This window comes from Dermacentor albipictus, chromosome 10, assembly GCF_038994185.2.
Source record: "Dermacentor albipictus isolate Rhodes 1998 colony chromosome 10, USDA_Dalb.pri_finalv2, whole genome shotgun sequence".
Classification (NCBI taxonomy): Eukaryota; Metazoa; Arthropoda; class Arachnida; order Ixodida; family Ixodidae; genus Dermacentor; species Dermacentor albipictus.
Window position 1 is genome coordinate 82,426,434 of NC_091830.1, and position 25,473 is coordinate 82,451,906.

The 25,473-nt window shown below is 46.1% G+C and overlaps 1 protein-coding gene across 3 annotated transcripts in view; it reads right to left on the minus strand.

Moving 5' to 3' along the window:
* The window catches only part of LOC135904231 (uncharacterized), a 121,801-nt gene that overhangs the window by 21,153 nt on the left and 75,175 nt on the right, over positions 1 to 25,473 (minus strand). For all 3 annotated transcript variants that reach the window (XR_011509018.1, XM_065434871.2, XM_065434873.2), the window contains 2 exons: positions 11,532 to 11,635; positions 10,065 to 10,150 (listed from right to left, as the gene is read on the minus strand). Coding sequence is in view for 2 of the 3 variants with exons in the window: in XM_065434871.2 (XP_065290943.1) it covers positions 10,065 to 10,150; positions 11,532 to 11,635 (190 nt within the window). In the remaining variant the exon portion in view is untranslated. The remainder of the gene's footprint in view (positions 1 to 10,064; positions 10,151 to 11,531; positions 11,636 to 25,473) is intronic.

Genomic DNA, 25,473 nt, shown 5'->3' on the forward strand with positions numbered 1-25,473 from the left:
TAGAGTTTGGAGAACAGAATATTATGCGGATAATGAGTACCTTCTTCCGACGGCGGGAAAGTCGAAACTGGACGTGGAGGAGCCCGAATGGCGAGACTAGATACGAAATAGGCTTTATACTCGGCGCTAACCCTGGCATCATACAATATGTGCACGTGCTCGGCAAGCTGCGCTGGAGAGACCATAGGATGGTAAGAACTCGAATTAGCCTAGACATGAGGAGGGACCTGAAGAAACTGGTTCTTAAGAAGCCGGTCAATGAGTTAGTTCTAAGAGGGAAAATAGAGGAATTCCGGATCAAGCTACAAAACAGCTATTAGGTTTCAACTCAGGAAGAGGACCTTAGTGTTGAAGCAATGAACGACAATATTATGGGCATCATTAAAGAATGTGAACTGTAAGTCGGTTGTAACGCCGTTAGACAGGATACCAGTAAGCTATCGCAGGCGACGAAAGATCTGATCAAAAAACGCAAATGTATGAAAGCCGCTAACCCTACAGCTAGAATAGTATAGGCAGAACATTCCAAATTAATCAACAAGCGTGAAACAGCTGACATCCGGAAGTATAATATGGATAGAATTGAACACGCTATGAGGAATATAGGACGCCTAAAAGCAGTGAAGAAGAAACTAATAGGAAAGACTCAGATGTAGGCGTTAAGAGACAAAGCCGGAAATATCAATACTAATACGGATGAGATAGTTCAAGTGGCTGAGGAGTTGTATATATATTTATACAGACCAGTGGCACCCACGACACAATGGAAGAGAGATTAGTCTAGACGAATGTGGAATCCCACAAGTAACGTCGGAAGAAGTAAAGAAAGCCTTGGGAGCTATGCAAAGAGGGAAGGCAGCTGGGGACGATCAGGTAACAGGGGATTTGTTGAAGGGTGGTGGAGAGATTGTTCTAAAGAAACTGGCCACCCTGTATACGCAATGCCTCACGACCTCGAGTGTACCAGCATTTTGGAAGAACGCCAACACAAACCTAATCCATAAGGTAGAGGACGCGAATGACTTGACAAATTATAGACCCATCAGCTACTGTCCGTTGCCTAAAGAATGTTTACTTAGGTAATCGCAAATAGAATCAGGAACACCTTAGACTTCTGTCAACCGAAGGGCCAGGCAGGATTCCGTAAAGGCTACTCAACAAGAGACCATATCCGCAGTATCAATCAGGTGATAAAGAAATGTGCGGAATATAACCAACCCTTATATATAGCTTTCATTGATTACGAGAAAGCGTTTGATTCAGTCGAAACCTCAGCAGTCATGGAGGCATTACGGAATCAGGGTGTAGACGAGTCGTATAGAAAAATACTGAAAGCTATCTGTAGTGCCTCCACAGCCACCGTAGTCCTCCATAAAGAAAGCAACGAAATCCCAATAAAGAAAGGCGTCAGGCAGAGAGATACGACCTCTCAAATGCTATTCACAGCGTGTTTACAGGTGGTATTCAGAGACCTGGGTTGGGAAGAATTGGGGATAAGAGTTAATGGAGAATACCTTATTAACTTGCGATTCGCTGATGATGTTGCCTCGCTTATTAACTCAGGGGACAAATTGCAATGCATGCTCACTGACCTCGAAAGGCAAAACAGAAATGTGGGTCTAAAAATTAATCTCCTCAAAACTAAAGTTATGTTTAACAGTGTCGGAAGAGAACAGCCGTTTACTATAGGTAGCGAGGCACTGGAACTTGTAAGGGAGTACATCTACTTAGGGCATGTAGTGATCGCGGATACGGATCACGAGACTGAAATAACCAGAATAAGAATGCGCTGAGGTGCGTTTGGCAGGCATTCTCAGACCATGAACAGCAGTTTGCCTTTATCCCTCAAGAGAAATGTGTATAACAGCTGCGTCTTACCAGTACTCACGTACGGGGCAGAAACCTGGGGGCTTACGAAAAGGGTTTTACTTAAATTGAGGACGACGCAATGAGCTATGGAAAGAAGAATGATAGGTTTAACGTTAAGGGATAAGAAAAATGGCTGTGGCTTAGCTAAGGTTAAGCCCAGGATGCGAAGCATACTAGCCTTTATTTTAACGCGACAGCATTAAGGAGCTCGTGTCGCAGAAAAGCCGGTGTCGTCAGTGTCGGTTTCGGCGTCTGTGGCGTTGGCCGTGAGCGATAAATCCCAGCAGGCACTTCATGTAGAAAAAACAACTTGCGAGATGGGCTGGGTGGGAATCGAGCCAGGGTCTCCAGAGTGTGGGAGGGAGACGTTACCACTGAGCCACGAGTTTTTTTTTCTTTATTACCTTGATTTCAACACAATAAACCCGTACAAAGTAGGTCACTTGGTGCAGAACAATAATATTACGTCACTTCGAGAGAGAACATATTTAAAAGGCACTCAAAGATGATATCACAGACACCAAAGTGTCAAGCTCCTGAAACCACTCTGGGGGTTAAATCATGTGCTTGAGGGCATCACGCGTGTACCTAAGACTTTCATTGAGGTGTTCCCTCGCAGACCTTTCATCTACGCGGCATTCCTGCTCGATGCTTCAAAGCGGTACAAAAGCGCATCTAGTGAACGCGGTGTTGCCTTAGAAGCGAGCTGTTTCTAAGGCTCAGGCGTGCGTCGCTTGCTCAGGCGCGCATTTCGTTGTCGCGCCGAACGCTGCGTTGCTCGACGCTCACCGCGTCCGATGCGGGGCGCGTAGTCGCTGCGCCGTAGCCCATTGCCCCACACCCCTTGGCGGGTCGACGGGAACGCTGTCGCGTTCCACTCTTGAAGGTGAAGCTTAAGCGTCCACTTTGCAGCTGTTATGACGTCATATGGTAGCTACGCGGCCGTGCGCGGCGCAGAAAAGAAGAGCGTGGTTGTGCGGCTAGTATGCTTCGCATAAAAGGGGCAGATTGGGTGAGGGAACAAACGCGAGGTAATGATATCTTAGTTGAAATCAAGAAAAAGAAATGGGCATGGGCAAGACACGTAATGAGGAGGAAAGGTAACCGATGGTCATTAAGAGGTACGGAATGGATTCCAAGGGAATCAAAGCGTAGCCGAGGGCGGCAGAAAGTTAGGTGGGCGGATGAGATTAAGAAGTTTGCAGGGAAAACATGGCCACAATTAGTACATAACCGGGGTGTTTGGCGAAGTATTGGTGAGGCCTTCGCCCTGCAGTAACCAGGCTTCTGCTGCTGCTGATGATGATGATGTATTTGGTGGAGCTTGCTAGATTATCCTCGCACTGGAACTCTGTAACAAGAAGTTGCCTCCCATCATGCCCGACGACGCGAGCCAAACACCTACGCAGGCCTCACCCAGCGATCTCTGTTCCGGCTCGTTGTGTCAAAGGGATCCAGCAATGTTCGGTGGCTCCGGCGAAAACGACGTCGAAGACTGGCTCTTATGAATGCGGGAGTGCTCACAACAAATAGGGCAATGATTATGAGTTGAACAACGCAGTCTTCTACCTCACGGTCGTCGCGAACTTGTGGTTCCGCAACCACGAAGCTGACCTTCTCCCCTGGTTCGACTTCAAGACGAGCTTCAGGCAAGTTTCGGTCGCCGCACGATGCGGAAAGATCGTGCCGAACAGCGGTTGCATAAGCGTTCCCAGCAGCCCGATGAGACATTCGACTACATTGAAAAAGTTGTCGACCTTTGCAAGCGCGTCAATGCACCAATGACCGAATCCGATAAGAGCTTTCATATTTTGAAGGCCATCGAAGACGACGCCTTTCCAATTGTCCTATAGGAAAACCCGCAGACCATCATCGAAGTCACTGATCTCTGTCAGAATTACGATGCGTCGTCGTCCAACACTTTCCTGACAGGAAAACTAGTCGCCGCAGTTCCCGAGGCAAGAACTGCGTCTATGTCGAACAGCACAAGGGTTCGCTATTCTCGGACAAACGTTAGTGAAGTATCTGTAGGTGCAAGGGTTGCACTTGCACTAGTCGACAAAGGAGCCACCGTTTCTGTAATTACCAAAGAACTTTATCGCTCGCAAAGAAAAGTAACGAAACCCTTGTCTCCCCTATCGCTCCTTATAGAAAGCGCGCGGCATATTACCCCTGTTGCTGCATGCAATACCTGCATAACCATTCAAGTGCTCATGCACACGGTCGAATTTTGTGTTCTGTCTTCACGTTCACGCATAATCTTCGGGTGGGAGTTTCTTTCCCATCACAACGCCGTCATCGACTGTTCTCGCGCGGAAGTCGAATTTTTCGCCGCTTCCTGACGCCTAACATCATGATGCTGATGATTCAGGCGTCAGGCTGCTCGTTGCTCACGACACTACGATACCTCCGCACTCATATGTGATTGCGACTGCCTGCTCCAGTGGTGTTACAGATACCATTGCTCTTTTTACACCGCGGCGTATTTTTGTTCATCCTCGATTTCCTCTTCCTTTCGCTGTCATCTCTGTCGATGAGTGCATTGGATGTCTCGAGCGCATCGACTCTATAATCAACTTCGACCTACTTCTTGATGGCACTTGCTCCAAAATCTGTACACTGGCTTGTTCCCCTGCTTGCCCCCTGTGTCCACGGGGCGTCTTCGACAGTTCTATGGATACAAACCTGAGCCTCGCACAACGTTCCCAGCTTCTCAACCTGCTTCTCAAGTACTCCTCTTCATTCGACTGTCAACACGCGGCTTCGGACCGCGCATCAGCGGTATATCACGAGATTGATGCGGGCGGCCACGCTTCGCTGCGCCAGCGACCTTATCGCGTGTCACCCACAGAGCGCCGTGCTATTCAAGACCAAGTGAGCGATATCCTTCAGCGCGGAGTTGTACAACCTTCAAACTCTCCCAGCGCGTCCTGTAGGGCTTGTGAAGAAAAAAATGGGTCCATCCGGTGTTTCTTGGCCTATCGCCGTCTTAACAAGATAACGCGCAGAGACGAATGTCCTTTCGTGCGCATTAACGACGCCCTGGAATATTCGTAAGAAGCGGACTACTTTTCCTCATTAGACATTAGCGGAATAGGACATGGAGCACCATGCCTGGTCAGCCCAAAAGTGGATACGTTGAATATGCAGTAGCCTACGCCAACACGACACTAACCAATGCCGAATGCAGTTACTCCGTCACTGATAAGAAGTGCTTACCTATAATTTGAGCCCTCGGAAAATTTCGACCATAATTCCATGGCCGTCCCTTTGATGTCATTACCGACCTCCGCGCCCTGTGTTGGCTGTCGCCATTGAAAGACCCATTAGGCCGCCGCTACCGCTGGGCCCTCCGGTTACAATACTTCGACATTCGCGTTACCTATCCATCGGGCCGCAAACACACCTACACGGACGCTCTCTCTCGCCCCTCTGCGTCAAGTGGCATGGTTTGGCTTTCTGCCATTGACTCGGTATTTTTGTCACGAGCGCCCATTGATATGGCTGCGGAGCAGCCCAAAGGTACGTGGATTGCGGCTTTTTTGGACTGCTTACCTGACTCCACGGTTACTCGCCCTTCCCGTACCCTGCGCCATCAAGCTTCCCACTTTGCGGGTGCGCGATGGATTGCTCTATCGCCACAACTGCGCTATCAGCGGCCGAAAGAGGTTGTTAGTCGTCTTTGACCATCTCCGCGTTCCATGTAGACCCACAACACGCCGACGCTGCCCTCTTCTGAACGTGCGCCAAGCTCCACTTGTGCTTTTATTGGCTTGGGACGTACACCTTTGACCAGACGTACGTCCGCTCACGTCAGAATACCAACGCCGCTAGTCTCCTGCTCGGCGTCCTTGTGGTCCCTTGCAGCAAATTCTGCCCTCGCGACCATTTTACCGCGTAGACATCGACCTCTACGGGCCTTTACCCTGCACACCTGCTGGGAATTGATAAATTGTTGTCGCTGTAGATCACCTTACGCGCGATGCAGAAACAGCTGCCCTACCAAACACCACAGCCCGCGATGTTGCGTGTTTTCTATTGCAACACTTTGTACATCGCCGTGGTGCGCCACTGACAAATTTTAGTGACAGCGCACGTGTCTTCCTTTGTGATTTGGTTAACGCGCTCCCTACTGCATGCCGTACTCTCCATTGCGCCACTTCTGCCTATCATCCGCAGACTAATGGCATGGCTGGGTGATTCAGTCCCACTTTAGATGATTGAATCTTATGCAGTATGGCTGTGCCCTCGAGGACTAATTTGTTATCCTCACTTTTGGATTTCGGCCCAGCCGCCTTGTTCCGAATGAAGGCGAAAATTTTGCTATTGTGAATCTCGGGGGCAGGCAGAACTTTAAACGTTCTCGAGGATTTCCCTTGCTTCTGTTGGTAAATTCGCGCTCCCAATTTGGGGGACAACCTGATTGGTGGGTTAAGGTACAGGTTTCTTCTGAACGGGAGCGCGAAAGGTGTGCGCCACAATCAAGTTGCTGGTTGGCACACCAAAGCTCTAGGCGACACGTTCGATGGTATTGTGCCACAGGTGCTTCTTGAACGCGTACCGTGAATTGTTCAGCAGGCATACCTGATGGGGATCCTCGGCTCGGAGATTGCGGCACAAAATGAGACCCTGGGTCAGAGAATGTGGTACAGAACCGACGAGGAGTGCTACTTTCTGAAAGAGGACATAGTTCTTCATGGCGAACAAGAGCAGGGTATGGACATAAGCCGGAAGCAGAGGTTTTGTGTACTGATCAAATTCGACACTGGACGGGCAAAACTAAAGGTACAGAAGGGCCCACTGTAGAAGGAATATAATGAACAAGAGTGCTAAATTCAGTTAACTGATTGAACAATATTATGTACTGGACAAACAGCGAACTGATGAGCACCAACGGAAGACGAAAACGTAAATGGGGAATACTAGCAAGTGGTTTTATTCGAGGAACAGAAATTCGAACAAGAAAAAAGCGGGATGCAATAAAACATGAATATAAACGCACAAAAATATACTGCACAACTCATCTCACGATAACTGTCGATATCAGTGCGAATAGCAATCGAGCAATGTAGCAGCCGACCAATTACCGGAGTCGCGTTTGTGTAACACGTGTTGTGGTATCTCAGAGACTTTTGTTGCTCCGACTGTATGCCACGTATCCTGATATAATTCTATTTTCCTATGGCACTCACTAGCCAATGGCGCCCACGAGCATAGAGACATGACCACTACTCTGTGAGGTTAAGATATTGGCGATGGAATGAGAAAGAACGAATGATTTTGGTGAAACTGCGAAGGCATACAACGACAGTAGCGTGACGACAAGGAGATTTCGATTCTTGAATTATGAGAAAGGTATAACGAAAACATCAGCAAAAAAATAAATTACATGACGGCGACTGCGTGAAAACGATCAAGTGACGGCAACCGGATGAGGAAACGAGAATGGCAATGATGGCGCCACCAAGACTGCTTTGCAACGACGGTATGATAATGGATGTATGACAATATATGTGCCACGACGGCGTAATGATGACGATGGCATAATCACGATTCAGTGAAGACTGCATGATTACGGTAGAATGACAAACACGGAGAGACGTCGAGGGATCGGCGAAGGAGGTATGACCACTGCGTCATGACGTCAGCGGTATGACAAAAAGTGATCACAATGACGACATAACGACAGTAGGATGTCGGAGATGCACCTATGGTGACGGATTGACCACGACGGCACCACGAGAACGCTATGAGGACAAAAGCATGACGACTATGCAGTGAAAGCACATACGTCACAGCGGCATGATGACAATGGTGCCGAGGAGTGCATCGTGTGAATGACGCGGCATTAACTGCGTCAGAAGAGCTGTATAGCGAAGATGCGGTGATGAAGACTGCATGACAAGAGTCGGATCACGAAGATATACGGACGATGGTGACACGACCACGACGGCACCGCGACGACGGTGTGAGAATGGAGGCACGATAGGTAATGTTTGATGATTATGGCATGACAAGAGCGACATAACCACGAGTGAATGACGACTTCATGATTATATAACAGCGACGAAGAAAGATTAACTTCGATGGAATGACGAAGTGACTTTACAGAAGCTGTGTTGTTAAAACGACAGCGTGACGACGATGGCATGCCGACGTCTGTGTGACGACGATAGTGCGATCACGGCAAGGCGAGAGTAAGATGACAAAGCGGGGACGCAACGACCACGATGGCATAACCACCCTGAACACATACCTAGCTGCGCAAACAAGTAGCCAACTTGGACCACTGCGTCGCAGTAGTTGGCTTGACAACGACAACGCGACACGAGTCAGATAACGAAGCTGGAACGACCACTACTGAATGACCACGAAGGCGTCACTTTTGCTGGGGGACAGCGCATGCATGACGACTGAATGATGAAGATAGAATGGCGATGATGAGACAGCGAGTGTCCGATGAGAAAACTGGAATGACGCGGTGCTACTAACCCATCGATGTCACCACAACGTAGCCATACATAGTTGCCCAAGCTATGAGACACCTTGGAGCGCTGGGTCAGGTTAGAAAGCGAAACCATGACGGCATGACAATATTGAGATCACGAAGCTGCATATGCGGCAACATAGCAGTCACGATGGCGTCATCACCAGGATCACATACCTACTGGCCCAAACATTTTGACAAGAAGTCGTAAGAGGCCAGTAGATAGATAGATAGATAGATAGATAGATAGATAGATAGATAGATAGATAGATAGATAGATAGATAGATAGATCTACATAGATAGATAGATAGATAGATAGATAGATAGATAGATAGATAGATAGATAGATAGATAGATAGATAGATAGATAGATATATAGATAGATAGATAGATAGATAGATAGATAGATAGATAGATAGATAGATAGATAGATAGATAGATAGATAGATAGATATATAGATAGATAGATAGATAGATAGATAGATAGATAGATAGATAGATAGATAGATAGATAGATAGATAGATAGATAGATAGATAGATATCGATAGAGGTTCTTGCCTCAGCACACCAGCCTGATTTGTCAGCCATTCTACCACGGACTACACAGTGACCCAGGTAGACATGAAAGTGTTCGGAAGAAACATAGATACAAGGATGCATGCATAGATAGATAGATAGATAGATAGATAGATAGATAGATAGATAGATAGATAGATAGATAGATAGATAGATAGATAGATAGATAGATAGATAGACAGATAGATAGATAGATAGATAGAGTTAGGACCTGTGTTGTTCCTAAGCCTACCATGCATTGCTTGAAACTTTCCATGAAGGCATCAGGACATACATATTGCAAGGCAACTCAAGTTTCCAGAACTCACGCAAGAATAGCAATGATCAAACTTACGAATGTCCTTTTTTCTGCATTCGTACTTCGAATTAACGATGCCTGTACTCATAAAAAGAATGCGTTGCCATGGCTTCCTGCATAGGGTCCGTGCTAAGCGGGGGTTTGTTGGCACAATACAATGGGCAATTGGAATTCGAATTAGGAAGAGCTGCCATCTCCAAGGTATGTAGGTATGCGGATGACAATCCGACTGTTTTGTTTGTACGACTTTGACCACCTTTCTCGCTGACGTGGGAAAAAGAATAGGTATTCTTGCTGCAGCCTTTTTTGCCCACTCCTAAAAAGTACTACATGAACTCCAGTATCGGTACCTCCGCATGTGTACCATATTTTAACAAGAACCGCGTACGTGGTCCTCACAGTGTGTGTGTAGTGTTTGTTGGCTTGGTAATACCAATCCCCACGTGAGCGTCTTGGTAAAACAAGTTGTATACTATAAAGCATGCATTATTGCGTAGGTGTTCGTCGGGTTTCTATTCAGAATGTGGGTGATAGGTCCTCCTATGACTGGAGTTCAGCAGTAAAGACTAGGCGTATTTTAGCAATGGATATGGAGAGCGGACATGAATGTTTTTTTGAATGTTTCGTGGGCGCCTCAAGCTCTTAGAAGAAAGAATATTACGGCCCCCTACTCAGGGCCTTACACGCGCCACTATCACGGATGTTTACCTAACGTATCCTAAATGTGAGTGCTCTATCTAACTCATTTTTTGGTTGCTTAAAACCTTTAATTTCAATCGTAGAAAGCACATGTGTAGCATAATTCTATATTCAGGATAAGTGTAATACTTACTCTGCAGATTTGTCTACTAAAACACATTGGAAAACTCCAACGGTTCCTGTTGGAACCCAGTGGTCTTTAAGGTATGACTTCGTCCCCTAAAAAATAAACACGCGTAGTGAATATCAGGTATTAAAATTTATGTTATACCGCCCTAATTAAATGTTCATAGATCTCAGTGCTGATCGCACAAACTCGCTTCGAATAAATAACAGTGCACGAGAGAATGGCTCGACTTCTTTTAAATTTTCCTTTAGATAATAATCTCAGACATTAGGAGGTGAAGCGCTTGAGAAAAGAAATGTGCGTTTATTCGGCTTGTAAAGGCGGGGCTCGTAAAACGTTGCGTTCTCTAACACTTTTGTTGCCTCTAAAAATGTGCTCACTTTTGGGGCTCTTAAGTTTCAAAGTTTTTTTTTTTTTGAGGATGTAGTAATAGATGGGTAATGAACGCGCCGATGAAGCTGCTCTATGTGCTCATGAAGACGGCGTGCATGGAACCTATTCCGCTGTAACGAACAGATTCAGTAGCGCAACTGCGAGGTCTTGCATATGGTGTGTCACACTCATCGAGGTACACATTTAATTTTCCAGCACACACGTCTACATTGACTGAATCCCCCTGTCGGCAGCTTCATGCTACACCTGGACTATGGCGACCAGAGTCAACGGTAGTTTACCAATCGTGGGTCGACGTCGTATTTATGAAGTCGTTTGTTTTCCGCATTGCTTGGGACGATAGCGCTCCGACTGACCACTGCGGCAACGAGAAAACTATCGAACAAGTTCTTTGTCATTGTGCCCGATCCAGCTGACACAGGCAGTCACTCAGGACCACGCGCGCGCGTCTTGATAACGGGTCGTTTTGGGAGCAGAGAGTCCTGGAACGCCGACCTATGACGTCGTCACACCATAAGACTGTGAAGACACTCTTGAAATCGTTTACGTTCTAGTTGCCTGTTGGAGGGACTGTAATTCTTATGGACGTTCAGGACAATCTTTAATTTTTTTTCGCTTCTTTACTTTTTCTCTCCACTGTTCTTTTCGCCTTTTGTTTCCCGTTACCCTTCCCCCAGAGGAGGGTAGCACACGATAATCTTATCCTGTTCATCACTATGCCTTTCCTGTCCCGTTTCTATATCTCTCTTTCATACCGCTGTTTTATGCGAGCACTTTGAACATGCCGGAACGGTAATCTCAGGAGAGCTTTGCTTCGAAACATGGATAGCAATTATAAATGAAACGAGCATCGCTTTTAACACAAACTACATTGTCAGCAAAGATATTACAGAGAAATGGCCATGCCGCTTTTAGAAACGGGATATGCACATGAAGATGTCCGCCTGACCTAGGCATTGAAAAAAAATTCGCGTTTATTTCCTTGAGGAGGACAAATAAAACTTCTTTATTTTTACATTTCTTATAAAAATTATTGTTATGTCGTAATTTTAAATATATCTAATGGAAACGAAAGCTTACCCAATAGTCTGATACTTTTAGTTCCGCTGGCGGATCCTCAAATGTTAAATGTACAGAGAGAAGTTTTTGGTGCTCATTCTCGAGGGTAAGGTCCCATTCGTAACCTGTGGAAAGGAAACATGAAACGTTATTGTAGAGCGAGTGAGTCAACAAGGACGCCGATCGAGCACATTCTCTGGCTTTACATCTGCTTAATTTTCTGAGTATTTCATGCAATGTGGCGCCAGATTGCGTTTCCTGGAAAACTTTCTTTATTCCTAAGAAGCGTTCTCGTTTTTTGTTTTACATTTCCTTTTTCGAGGAACGGTAGAAGCTGTGCAAGTTTTGTAACAATTTGTACACAAGTTACAAATAGCTTTAGCAGCAAGAACCGTATGCGGAAATGGCAAGAAAACATAGCAATGGTGACTCCAAACACTGTTTCATATGATGGTTTTCAAAAAATATAATTAGTCGTAGTAGTAAGCGTATTATTTCGCTTACCCAGCTTACAGCATTACGATGCACCAGGAATGTATTTAGATGCATCGGTGTTTATCTCGAACTAAACATTGAACTCTAGAAATGCAAGCACTCGATTCCGAAGTTACTATGTGTACGAGTTCCTAGTAGGCTGTCCTGCACTGTTATGCCCATACCTAACGAACATTATACTTCTTCAGTCCGGGGTAGCATTATGCTACCTCATTAACATATCTGGTAATTCCCCTTAAGTACCCAGCATGTGCGGAACAGGTCAAGACGAGTGGACGACACAAAAGGAGACAAGACAAGACGAGTGGATATTATGTGTATTTGCCAGGCTTAATAGTCATTGCACCTACTCCTGTATTAAGATTGTTGTTTTACCGTCAAACACAATTCCAAACGCACCTGCCGTTGGTTCGAAGGATTAACTTGAAGCATTAACGAAATGCCTTCCCCATGCCGCCAGTACTGTGGCAGCCAGGGAACACCGGCTCCAACAACATCGAGCAGCACAATGGCAATCATTCACACACAAAAAAACTTCAAGAACATGAGAGCCCAAACGATATAATGTAAAATCCATTCCACTGTGACTTTATTCGAATCTCCTGACGTCAATTCATGGAATCACCTGCGCAAGCATGGGTGATGGCCTGCCACGTTACTTGAACACCCTCAGTCAAACTCTTTCCATGTTTTCAAGCGGCCAGCGATGGAACTTCGCGTGTCAACAGCGGCACCGTTAACATAAATCCTGGCGAGCAGTGAAAGCAGTTTTCAGCAGCACATGCTGTTATTTCGTGTCATCAGTTTTACCGCTTATATTGAAATACACGGGTCAGGATTCCGGCAGGACCGGTAGCCGGCGTGCTAGAACGTACGAGACGATGCGCTTCTACAATACAAGCGGTTATGGCCTCACCATGGATGCAGCCATACAGCTAAAGCAAATGTTGATACAGGCGCGCGTATCCTATTGTGCAAAGTTTCGTACTGTTTTCATGGCCCGTTCTCGTGGTGTCAGCATACTTAAGCTTCGCACTGAAGCTACCGCAGGGCCTCCTGCTCAGCTGAGTAGGAGGCACCCCTGTGAAAATGTCCATGACCTTTATGTTTCATGTATGTTTCCTTCTTGTGCCCTATGTGGTCTTTCTCTTCCCTTGTATTTCATGAAAACTTAAGGAAACGTATTTCATATCTACTGGATCTTTAGTTATCCTTTCATACGGCTCGAGAAAGCATTTTATGGCAACAGTGACAGCATTGACTGTACATCTGCTAAACGGTTCCTGCTTCACATTGCGGATTTGCCGCCCATGAAAGCCGGAAAACCGTATCAGCATCGCTGGTGAACCGACCTACAATAAGGGTGACGAACGACTGAGCTGGGCAACTGCGCGAACCCGGATCATTCTCCTGCAAACGACGTTGAACACCAGGACCTCATGACCAACTTACAGCCTATAAAGACGGCAATGCTCCGGAGATACATCATTTCGCCGCAGTGACAGCATCGACTGTACATCTGTTACCGTTCCTGCTTCACATTGCGGGTTTGCTGCTCACAAAACCCAAAAACAGTATCAGAATCACTGGTGAGCCGGCCTACGATAAAGGTGACGAACGACTGAGCTGCGCAACTGCGCAAAGTCGGATCGTTCCTGTTCAAGCGGCGCTGAACACCAGGACCTCATGACCAACTTTCAGCCTATACATAAGACAATGCGCGCAGGAGACATCATTTGGCAGCAGTGACAGCATGGATGGTACATCTGCTGAATGGTTCCTGCTTCACATTGCAGGTTAGTATTCTCTTTTTTTTCGCCTCTTTAAACCTCTTTTGAAGTTTCGCTGTCACTGCTGCCACAGTGTACCACAGTGCGTGTCTATAGTGTTTACCCGGCTGTGTTATGGTTTGCACGTGTGCATAGTTAATTGTAGCAATGGCTTCTGGCAACCTCTGTCGGATATTGCTGAAGCCTTGTTTGAAATGGCGCTAGCTAGCGTTAAAGAGGTATTAAAGATGCTCGTTGAGATGACCTCGAAATTTGTTGAAGCAATGGGGGACCTAAAAAAAGGATATGAACAAAATGAATGCGACGAATAACTCATGAAAGCTGAGCTGAATCCCATCAGCCAATCAGTCGGGCACGAGAACGAAAACTTTGAAGATTACCGCAAAGAAATAAAAAGCCTTCGACTTGAGCTTACCTAAATGCAAAACCAGGGCCTGGAATGCAATAAAGGGAGCCTAAGGACTAAACAAAGAGGGGCAAGAAACGACAAAGCAGCTTATTGAGTTAAAGCAGTACAGCAGGCTCAATAACCTTGAATTAAGAGGTATACCAAAGGTTGACAATTAAGATGTCCACGGAACAATAGCAAAAATTGCATCTTCCTCGCGCGTCCAGCTTTGTGATGGTGACATTGACGTAGCTCACCGCGTCCCATCGAAGAACAATGCGCCTTCAAACGTAGTTGTGAAGTTCAGATCCAGATCAGTTCGTGGCAAACTGTTGAAGGCAGCCAAAAGAGGCTACTGAATACAGCCACGCTGGATTTTCGGAATAGCGATCCAGTTTACATAAACGAACACTTGTGCCCCGAAAACAAAATCTTGCTTGGAAAAGCCATCCAACAATAACGAGAGAAAGGATGGAAATTTGTATGGATTTCTGAGGGGAAAATACAAATGCGGAAATCTGAGAACTCCGGAGTAATGCATCTAACACGTAAAGTAGACTTGCGAGATATAGTTTATTATTTTTTATAACTGCGCACCCTATTCGTTAACAATGGCTGATTCAATCAAACAGATTGACAATCTTTGTAGAGCAAAATCTACATCAGTTCTTCATTGCAGTATGCGTAGTAATAATAAAAACGTAGACGTGCTTTCTGCTTTCCTGTTGCTACATGCACATTCGTTCAAGGGCATTGCAACAACTGAAACGTGGCTGCGGAAAAGTGAAATAATCAGTCTTCCAGCTAACTGAACATGATTCATCGGGCGACTCACGTTAACGCGGGGGTGGCGTTGCATTGTTTGTAAAAGATATTATGTCGTAAAGTTGTAGCGGCCACATATATTCGCAATGACATTGCATCTATTTTCATTCGGCTAGAGTACGGCGTAATCATTGGTGCAGTTTATCGGCCACCGAACGGTAACCTCGTAGCATTTCTTGATAAGTTGGAAACAATTTTCTGCGCTCTGTCAAAGCAGTGAAATGAACCAGTGATTATAGTAGGCGAGATGAACATAAACACATATAGCATACATAACTGTGAACATAGCTATTTGTTGTAATCGTAAAGCTATGGTAATTCAATTGCGCCGCCGACGCGTATTACTATGGCAGCTTCGTTTTTAGTTGACCACGCATTAACAAATCTAAACACGGTTGTTATCGGAGGCGTTTACCTAGAGCCCATGTCTAATAATCTACCTATATTTGCCGCTTTAGATCATCCAACTAGCACCAAGGAAACAGCATTGCAATGAAATAGATAACTAAGTATTACGAGAAGAAATCATTCGCGTTAAATTCAGTGAAATATTCAACGAGGATATCAACATTGAAATAACTAACCTAGTTGCCTACCTCAACATCGCTGTAGATAGGAGTAATCGCAAGGTCTCGAAGGGTCAACATGATACACCCATGTGCCCTTGTATGACAGAGCACATACTACAAACGCATAAGGCCAAGGAATACTAGCATGAAAAATGGCGCCTAATAAAGATATTGTATACTACTTACAGCAATTTAAAGCACAGCGGAAAAAATCTGTCGCTATGACTCGATCGCGTAAAAGGGCGCATTATGTTCACCTAATTACAGAGACCACTGGTAGCACAAATGAGCTGTGGAAAATTAAAAACGAAATTATAGGAAAACAACGCAAGCTAACTGTACTTCCCGAAACTACTGATAAAGACGTAGATAATTTAATCATCTACTTCGCCTGTACCAGTCCATCCCTGGCTGAAAAGTTTAGTAAATCAGAAAATATACCTATCTTGCAGAGTCCCGTACCTAACACTTTCGTTATGTATACCGTTCAACTTGAAGACCTGATGGAAATAGTAAGATGTCCGCCTCTAAAGCTCTGGATTAGATGGTATTTCTATTCGAATGATAACAGAGACTATAGATATATTAGGGCCAATATTGTGGCACCTAGCTGTTTTACCATTCTGTGAACTGCTCTAGATATCCGTCTCAACTGAAGATCGCTAAGGCGATCCTTATCTTCAAAGATGGAGACCGAGGTGACCCTTGCAATTACAGGCCAATATCCGTGCTCAATGCCATTAATACTATGTTTGAAAAAAAATCTAACAAATCGGTTCCACAAATTTATTAATAAGTACAAGGTTATGTGCCCACAGCAACATGGCTTTCGTCAGAATCATTCAACTTCGTCAGCAGTTTTAATATTATTTCAAATGATTATTGTAGCTTTGAAAAATAATATACTTGTGTGTTACTGGACATAAAAAAGCCTTCAATACAGGTGATCACAGCATACTCCTACACAAACTACAACAATATGATTTTCGCGCTTGCTCATTAGATCTTTTTACTGACTACCTTTATGAACGAGTGCAAGTAGTCAGAATGAACAATGTTAAATAATCACTTGACCGTACGCGCACCGGGTCCCTCAAGGATCCGTCCTTCTATCCGTTTTATTTTTATTATATATTAACGACTTCCCACCTATTTTTGGTAAAAGTGACGCCCTTATGTACGTCGACGACACTTGTATTGAGTAACAGCTGACAAAATTTGTGATCGGGAAACAAAAGCATACGAAGAGTTGAAAAAAGCAAGTGAATAGTATTCAGTGAACAAAGGTACGAGTAATGGTAATAAAGCCAAATATGTGATATTTCGAACTCGTAACACTACATTGCCTGTTAATCGTTAGATTTAGAAGTAAGCGATTTTCCAACTGACGAAGTCAACTCGTTTCAATATCTTGGCGTGATTTTCGACTGCTATCTGCCCTGGCGAGAACAAACAAGCGCAGTTTGTGAATAGCTCCCATCAGGATGCTATGCCCTCCCACAAGCATGGCATAATCTTGATAATAACACACTACGTATTTTATATTTTGCACTCATCCATAGCCATATCACATATTGTAATGAATAATGGGGTAGGACACACAAAACTTATCTTGAACTTGTATGCAAACTTCAAAAGCGTGCCCTGAGAATAATTACCCATTCATGTTGCGATAAACAAAGTCTGACTTCATTTAATAAAATGAATGTATTGCCGTTTGATAAGATTCACGAATTAAAAATTACCACATGTGTCTTCAACATTGTTAAAAACAACCTGCCTTTTCATGTTTCTATATTTTACTCATCTTTTCGTGTGACCAGAAATCAAACGTGCGGTAATTTTAATCTCCCTCCAACTAAAAATATTTACGGACAACGTTTGCTATAGATTTCAGGGTATAACATTTGAAATAAACTACCAGCAGAAATAACACAAGTAATTAATTTTACATCCGTGCTTAAGAACTACTTGTTTAGCCTCAATAATGATTTTCAATGTGAACGATCTTGATGTCCTTTCTTTTCTTTACTAACTCGCTGAAACCTGCTGAACATATCTAACTAGTGTTTCAATTTTGTCGAGATTATTAATGTATGTTAATAATTATGCAGGAACTTACCTGAAATCCATCTAACTAATCTATCATGTGTTTACTTAAAAATGTTTAACAGTATGAAATGCTTTTCACTGTTTCGTATTTCATTATCTATGCTCGTGCACTTTAATGGTATGCGACAAATATGTGTATGCACGTGATGTATCTTGCTTGCTTTGTACTTGCGATTGTTACTCATTTTTCATTGGACCCGCAACTAGCCTGTGGCTGTGGGTCCAACCAGTTTTGGTATTTGTGTATGTTTATGTCTGCATATAAAGAATTGAATTGAATTGAAACTTAATCTTTCCTGCAGTATGTGTCCTTTGTGTTTACGGCAGGGTGTTACCTGTATGTGCTCTCTATGTTACCTAGCTCTGCACTCCTTCGAGTGCACATCCAGGTAATATAGAGTGCACACAATGATTATCTGTTAAGACATGCTAGAGATAGATAATGTACCTGTAAGATATAGTATTTCCTGGCATCTGCAGGTGAATAGCATGGGAGGGGGGAGAGCTTGACCTTTTCGGACTTCCAGTCTTGTTATTATGCCTTCCCTCTCTTACTTTACGAAAATAATCCAATGCACTAAAGATCGCCCACTACCAAATGCAGAGCCTACGGCCGCTCGTAGTGGTGCATTTCTTTAGAAAAGTACGTGTGATTGCTCTGTCGACATTAGCAGGGTTAGTAGTACGGCAGCGCGGATCCCGCAAATGCTTGCTTGGGTGCACAACTGAATAATTTGTAACTGTAAGTGGGCTGTGTAGTGAAAGTTCTATACAGAGCATGGCCCTTTTTATTTGTTTGCGCGTGCATGCAAGCAGCACACCTATTTCACTTCCGCCAAAGCTGCAGCTGCCGTAGCAAACGAGCCATCGTCACGTTTTGCCACCCTTTTTCGATACCGTAGAAAGAAATATTTACCGCTGATTCAAGATGTGGTCGCATAGTCTACTAAACACAACACTTAGCGCCGCAAGAAGCGTGTACATAGGCGGTGATCAGCAGTTTCTGCTCGCCGGGTCTCGCAGTTACCCGTAGACGTGGTACGCCTTTGGAAGCAGATGGAGCTGCACATGCTGCGCGCTGATTGGCTCGTGTCCGCCAGCGAATGTTCGCGCCTAGTCCACCTGAAATCCCTCTATATGCTTGGTAAAAGCGACAGCACACCCAGGTACTTTGATGGAAATAAATAGTGTTTAAACACCAGCCTTCTTTCCAGCTAAGACCTCGTGTATGTAAAATAAAGAACTAGATCCCGAAGACCGTGCTTTCGCAAGCGGCATTCTCCAGAAGCGAACGTCGATTTCGGAGGCTACATTCATTTGTTACCAACAGTGCGGCTCTGGCGCAGCGTGACGCGTCTGACCGGTAAAAGTACTGGACGTTATACTGAGCGGGGCCGCGGGACCACGTTTATGGGCATGAGTGGTCGTTGCAGAATGAGGGTAATTTAACCATATTTTGGAAGTGCCTAAATAAGATGTGGTCCCTAGTCTGTGCATTCACCATCACGAAACCTCCGGACTCGTAACGCTGTTATTTTGCCATAGGTTTTCTGCGATACGCCAGTGTGTACTACAGCGCCCTTGCGAGCTGCCTTTGTATTCACCTGTCCGCGTTCTCTTGTGAAAAACGTGGTACTATGGCTTGGAATCGCGGTGTCTGGATGAATTTGTTGAAAGTTGCGCTTTCTTCTGGTGCAGTTCGTGGGCAATTCGACAGTGTGCGTGCCGCAAAGAGCTTTGGTTCCGCGGTGCCTGCGAGACAAAGAAGCTTCTGATGACTTCACATCGTCAAAGGTAAGCCTGTCTGACGCTTGTGCGCATTTTTGTAGCTTTTAGCTTGTGGTTCATCTGATAAGCTTTGTGCAGCGCGAACAGAGCCCTTTCGGATCTTAAGTTGTTCATGTTACTGTGCATTATTAACAATCAGTTTCCCGAGAGTTGCTCCGAAACGTGTTCTTATCGCTTACTTTGTTGTGCAGTGAAGTTTGCGTTACCACCGCTGACTGTTCGGCTGAAAGGGCAAAAATTTACGTAAACGGAGAAAGTTATTGCTGGTTTGGTAGTTTCCCGGCAAGAAACTCTTCCGTACATGTGCATTTCCGCAGTTTACGTGTGTAATGTATGTCGATGTGTGGTGGGCAGCGCGATTGAGTGCGCGACTGTTGTATTTGATAATTGAGCAGATATTCACTTGTGAGAAGACTTTTTTCTAGATACAGTTTAGTAAGTCGTTCTTCGCGAGAACCTGATTGCATTGTTTCTGTTCTTGAATGTACTCGCCTAGTTGTACTCCATGTTGCACGGCAAACATAGGCCTATATTACAACAGCCAAATTTCTTTTTTGATCGAGGCATATGAATCAGACGTTGATTTTATTATTATTTGCATCTGCAGAACATCTCAGCTATTGTGATCATGGTTTAAGGCAGTGGCTTGCAGCATTGCGTAATAAAATAAGGTGTGCTATTTTGAAGCTATGCTTTCTACTCGATGTTTGTCACTCTTATCACCCACCGTTCACGTGTGACTGTTATAGGTAATAACGCAGGTGAAGTGTCAGTAAAACTACTGAGGAAATCAAATAGCCGTTTCGTACCTACCTGGACAGGCAGATAGCAAGAGCCCTGTCTCTTTCAAACAACAGTTAGTTTAAGGCTTCTGTGTTACCCTGTTGTTTTGTTTATGAACTACCTTTTGACTTCTGAATGTTTCTTAGTTGTGTGCATGCCGGTAAACTTTTGTTGCCTACATAAAATTACATTTATGTAGGCAACACTGCTTCCTTAGCAAACGAAGCCATAACAGCTCGAAAACTACTACAGCTCACTGGCTCCGATGCTACCTTGCAGCAAGTCAGGCGCTGGATTGTTAAAGGCTGGCCCAACGTCAAGTATCAAGTGCAATACCAACCATGCTTCAACAAAAGACAGCAACTGACGCTTACGCAGGAGCTGATTGTCTGGGGACACCGTATTGTAATATCAGCAGCTCCGTCCGACCCGTCTTAAATGCGTTACAGGAGAGTCACTCAGGGATGGCTGCTATGAAAACAGCCATGTCCCCTATCTTGGTTCCCAAATGTGGATGCTGAAATTGAACGCCTTTTACACGCATGTTCAGTCTGTATGGAAGCCGCATCCACGCCCATACAGCATATACGCCCGTACTGTGACCAGTCAACAATGAAAGGTGGAGCCGCCTGCATCCAGGCTTCGCCGGACCATGGGAGGGGCACGCGATATCAGTCGTGGTATATGCAGCAACTAAGTGAATCGAAGCGTTTCCTATGAACACAGCCACGTGAGAAACCACTGTGGATGCCCCATCAGTCATCTCTGCAAGATTAGGTCTTCCCAAAACCATAGTCACCGAAAATAGGCCACAGTTACTTTCTTCTGGGACATCGAGAAGCAGAATTGCATACATAATTTCAAAACGGCTCCATATCATACACAGTCCTATGGCATGGCGGAAAGGGCGGTTCGCACAGTCAGATAAGGACACAAGAAAACAGACCAGATGAAACTAGAGACACGGGTGGCCAGATTCTAGTGTGCTCACCGTCGCACCGTAGGAAGAGAAGTAAAGTCTCCTGCAGAGTTGCTACTTGGGTACCAAATAAGGACGAAGACCGACTCCATCACACCAAACATGCACGCAACGGATACAGTGGAGCAGAACACGAGTGCACAAAAATGGGAAGAGGGTCAACGTGTGTGGACGCGAAGCTGGACTAGAGCGAAATGGATACCTGCGACAGTGAGGGAACAAGAGCGAGTAAGATTGGTCGCAGTAGATACACAGCAGGTGATTCAGCGGAGACATTGGGACCAAGTAGGACAACGAGAAGCTCCTGCAGAAACCGTGAGTGATGAACAGACGGAACAATATCAATAGCCTAGAGACAACGGTGTGCATGTACCATCCGGCGGGGCTGCACAAGGACATGAGTCGTCAGAGTCGGACCTGGAGGCTGTGCCGATGGTCAAAGCTCCAGACCCAGAGGCATAAATCCGGAAGTCAATTCGACAACGCAGAGTTCCTGTGTGCCTCAATCTGTAGTGGGGAGAAGATGATGTGTCGTCAGCTGAAAACGCGAGAAAGCATCCGGGACTCTAGGCACGTGATATGCGCGTCATGGCCCTCCTATATATAAAACCGCGCGTACCCAACAATAAACGTTCCATCTTTCTATGTTCACCATACAGTTCTTTTGTGTACCAGGGCGCGACATATCACCAACCTCATAATAAACACCAATGCGAAGCATTAAAACTCACAAAATTCTCACTTTGAAACAGGTTGTCGTTTGTTCTTGCTTTTCTTCGCTCCGCCAAGTATTGTAGGTGAGTAATGATGCAATATGCGTGAATGGAAAATTAATGAAGATTGTACTTTAAGAACGCGTTATTTGCGTAGCCATATCCAAGATTTACATGAATCCTCTTACAACACTAGCCAACACAAGCCCAACAGACACATATACCGTAACTCCCATGACCGCACAGCGCCCCTAAGGAAGCATCCATGGATGGTGGCGCCAGTTTTCCCTCTAGGTTCTGTAGTGCGAAACTCAATGCTTTCGTAAGGTGACGCAAATTTGACGTTTCGCCTAAGCAACTGTAATATAAGCAATGAATCTCATGTTTTTGATAAAGCAAAACAGCTTAGCTATAATGAGTAAAAATAAAGCAGCAAGCTCATAGCGCTGCTAAGAACGGTCCAGCTGAGGTGGAAGTTTTGCCAGCCAGTTGCGACAGCGGCGTCAACTTTCCTGGAATGCTACCGCAAACCTCTAGCCACGGCGTCACTAAGTCGACCCTGTGTGGAGAACAATGCGCGCGTCCTCGACTCTCCATCGCTGGAGCCAAGACGAGTTCGACGAAGCAGGCTTTATGCCGGAACACGACACCGCCTACCCGGTCTGCCGCGAGCGGGGGAGTCCCCGAGGAAAAGCAGTTCGAGGTCCTTCCCACGCGCCGTTCAAAACGCAAGACACTGGGCAACCGGCTGCGCCGTGGGGGTCAGCTCGGGGAATAAAAGGCGCCTTTCCTGATGTAAGCCCCGAGTTCTACGAAGTCCGCTTGACGTCGGTTCAGGACCGTGAACCTCGCGCAAGGAAGTGTGTGTAATCCCTCGCGCAGAGAGGCGACTCTTTTACGATGACTGGTCGAACGTTTCCCTCACCTTGGGATCGAGGGAGGACCGAGCGTTTATAAACCGCTGTTGTGCGGTTCCTCAGTGCACTTTCTCTCACAGTCATGCTAGACTGATGAACTGCAACATCCTTATGTAGATACTGTAAATAAACCAATATTCCTGGTTCTCGATGAGAAGCAGTCATTCCCTTCAACAACGGCCTCAGCGTGGATAAGCTGGACGACGGCATGGGCCAGCTACCATCTAATTCATGCCCGACTCCAATCTTGACAGCTGATTACGAGCGATGGAATTGAGCCCCCAATCCTAACAGCGTGCGATTATTCTGTCGAACACGCTTCTCGCTTCCGTCGTCTGCCGCCTACTAGCTGTCGTCTGCTTCAGTAACTAGGATGCATGTCTCCGGGAAACGGAATGACCGCGCTTGTCTTTCACCTTGAGACATGTCATATGTAAGTGACGCTAGGTGCCACTAGAAGATCGGAGCGGCCACCCAAGCTCCGTGAAGAAGAAAGGAACGGGTGTACCAGCGCGGCAGCACGAGCCGTGTTCTCGCAGTGTTCGAACCAAGCGAACAGCAGTTGCGAGCGCCTGGGCTCAACGAGGTGAGGGTTCCTGCCAAGCGAGACGTCCGTGGTAAGGTGCTGAGGATCGCGGAGCCGATCGCGGACGAGGACGTCCGAAGAACAGAGGCTCCTGCTGCCTCTGCGCGAGACGCTAGCTGACCCGAGGGCCGCGGGTCCCTGAGCTGCCGCACCTGAGCTTTGCCGAGCAGCGTTTCAGTCTGGAACAGATGTTGCTGTGCTAGACGCGTTCCTCACGTGCGACTGCCACACGTGGATTGCGAGTGGCGTAGGAGCTAGGCTCCAAGGCCGTGCTGGGCGTACGACGGTAGCACGTCGGTCGCGAGCGGCGTCCGAGCCAGACAGCGAGGCCGTGTGGAGCAAGCCGTCCCCTAACTGCTGCCCCTGCGGCTCCTGAGCGTGCCGAGCCCGAGAACCGTGCTGAACGGGGCATGTACGTGTCGTCGTCACAGCCAGCTCCAGCACGGGTGAATGCACAGTGAGTGACGACCAAACCATGAGCCTCGCAACCAGGGGCTGTTTCAATCCGTTTATTCCCGTGTGCTGTGTGCGTGTGGACACACTGACTGCCGTTACACTGTCATCAACTCTCGGTATATACAGATATTTTAAAGGTTGCTTTGATTTTTATAAATGCACCTAAATGACTATCTGTTATCCTTGCGCATCACTGCGCAATACCAAAAGTGGCGAACAGTCATGAACAGTCGAAGACAACACACGTTACCTGCGAGTGATGACGAGCCCACGTTCTAGGTCACGCTATTGCTATCTCACGAAACGCAAGTGACTCAGGCGGACTCGGCTGGCTGAGAAATGGCCGAAATCACCGATAGCGTGGTGCGCGGCAAAGGTATCCGCTTGCGCGACGCAAGCGCCGGCGCTGCCATCTCTTGTTTACCCGGCCTCGGAAACTCCACCGCTTCGATGGCCTTAAGCCCCTTGATAATTTCAAAGTAGCGACACTTTCCTCGCCGCGCCGGTTTCCTCCACGATTCTCCTCGACTGCCGCGGACGGGCCGCAGCATTCAATGGATGCATGTTATTTTGGGCCAGTTGCACCGTCTAATTGTGTTGAATCTTTCGAGAAATGCTGATAACCCCGTCAATCATGCTGAGGGCAACGTTGATGTGGAGGTTGGTTATTTCCCAAAGCCGTATGAACGGGGTATGCTCATGTAAAAGGAACTTTTAGGCGAGTTCAGTACTGCAGACAATTTTTCTACCACAGGATGAGATGCTTTACCTTGTGCGTCTGAACTAGTATTGCTTGTGGCACATCCCTCTGCGTGTGGCTAATTAGGCGAGCCTGTGTTTCAAGGTCGAGCTGTGGGATATAGGAAATATCACGTGATCCAAAGAACGCCGGAAGAGAACAAAAGCATGTCCAGCCGCGTATAAGAGATGATTACTGAATAGAAATGTTAGTTACTTCTTCACTAGTGATTGTATTATGATGGAGTAAGGTGTATTAGGGAGGAATAAGGTGTAGAGCTGTGCACAGGCCGCAATCCTGAGCCCGAACCCTGCCTGGGCCCTACACTACTACGGGCGGACCGGTCCGGCCGGACGCTAAAGAAGCTTGAGTTTGCCCGGCCTCGCCCAGCTCGGCCTTAGGCCGGGTTAAGGCCCGGCCCGGGCCCGGCCTGACCTGCAATAACGTGACGGCGACACAAAAAGAAACAATATCAGGAAAAACAGTTTACTTAAATGACCTTATAATCTTGCGCTCCTGCATTCCATGTGACAAAATCATAATTAAATACAAATGCAGTGCGCACACAATTGTGCACAGCGTGCGCACAGAACTGAAAACGCATTCCGAGCCTCCACAAGCTTTTGTTTGCCTTTTATTAGCGTTTGTACTTTTCTGCCGACCCTGTAGATTCCATTTTTGTTGAAAAAATACGTCGCACTTCCTGCTGTACCTACACGCGAGATGACAAGCATACTTTAGCATAAGGTACGCAGTCGAGATCAGGGAGCCCGACCGGTCCATCCGTGACATAGAAAGCTTGGCCCATGCCCGGCCCAAGCCC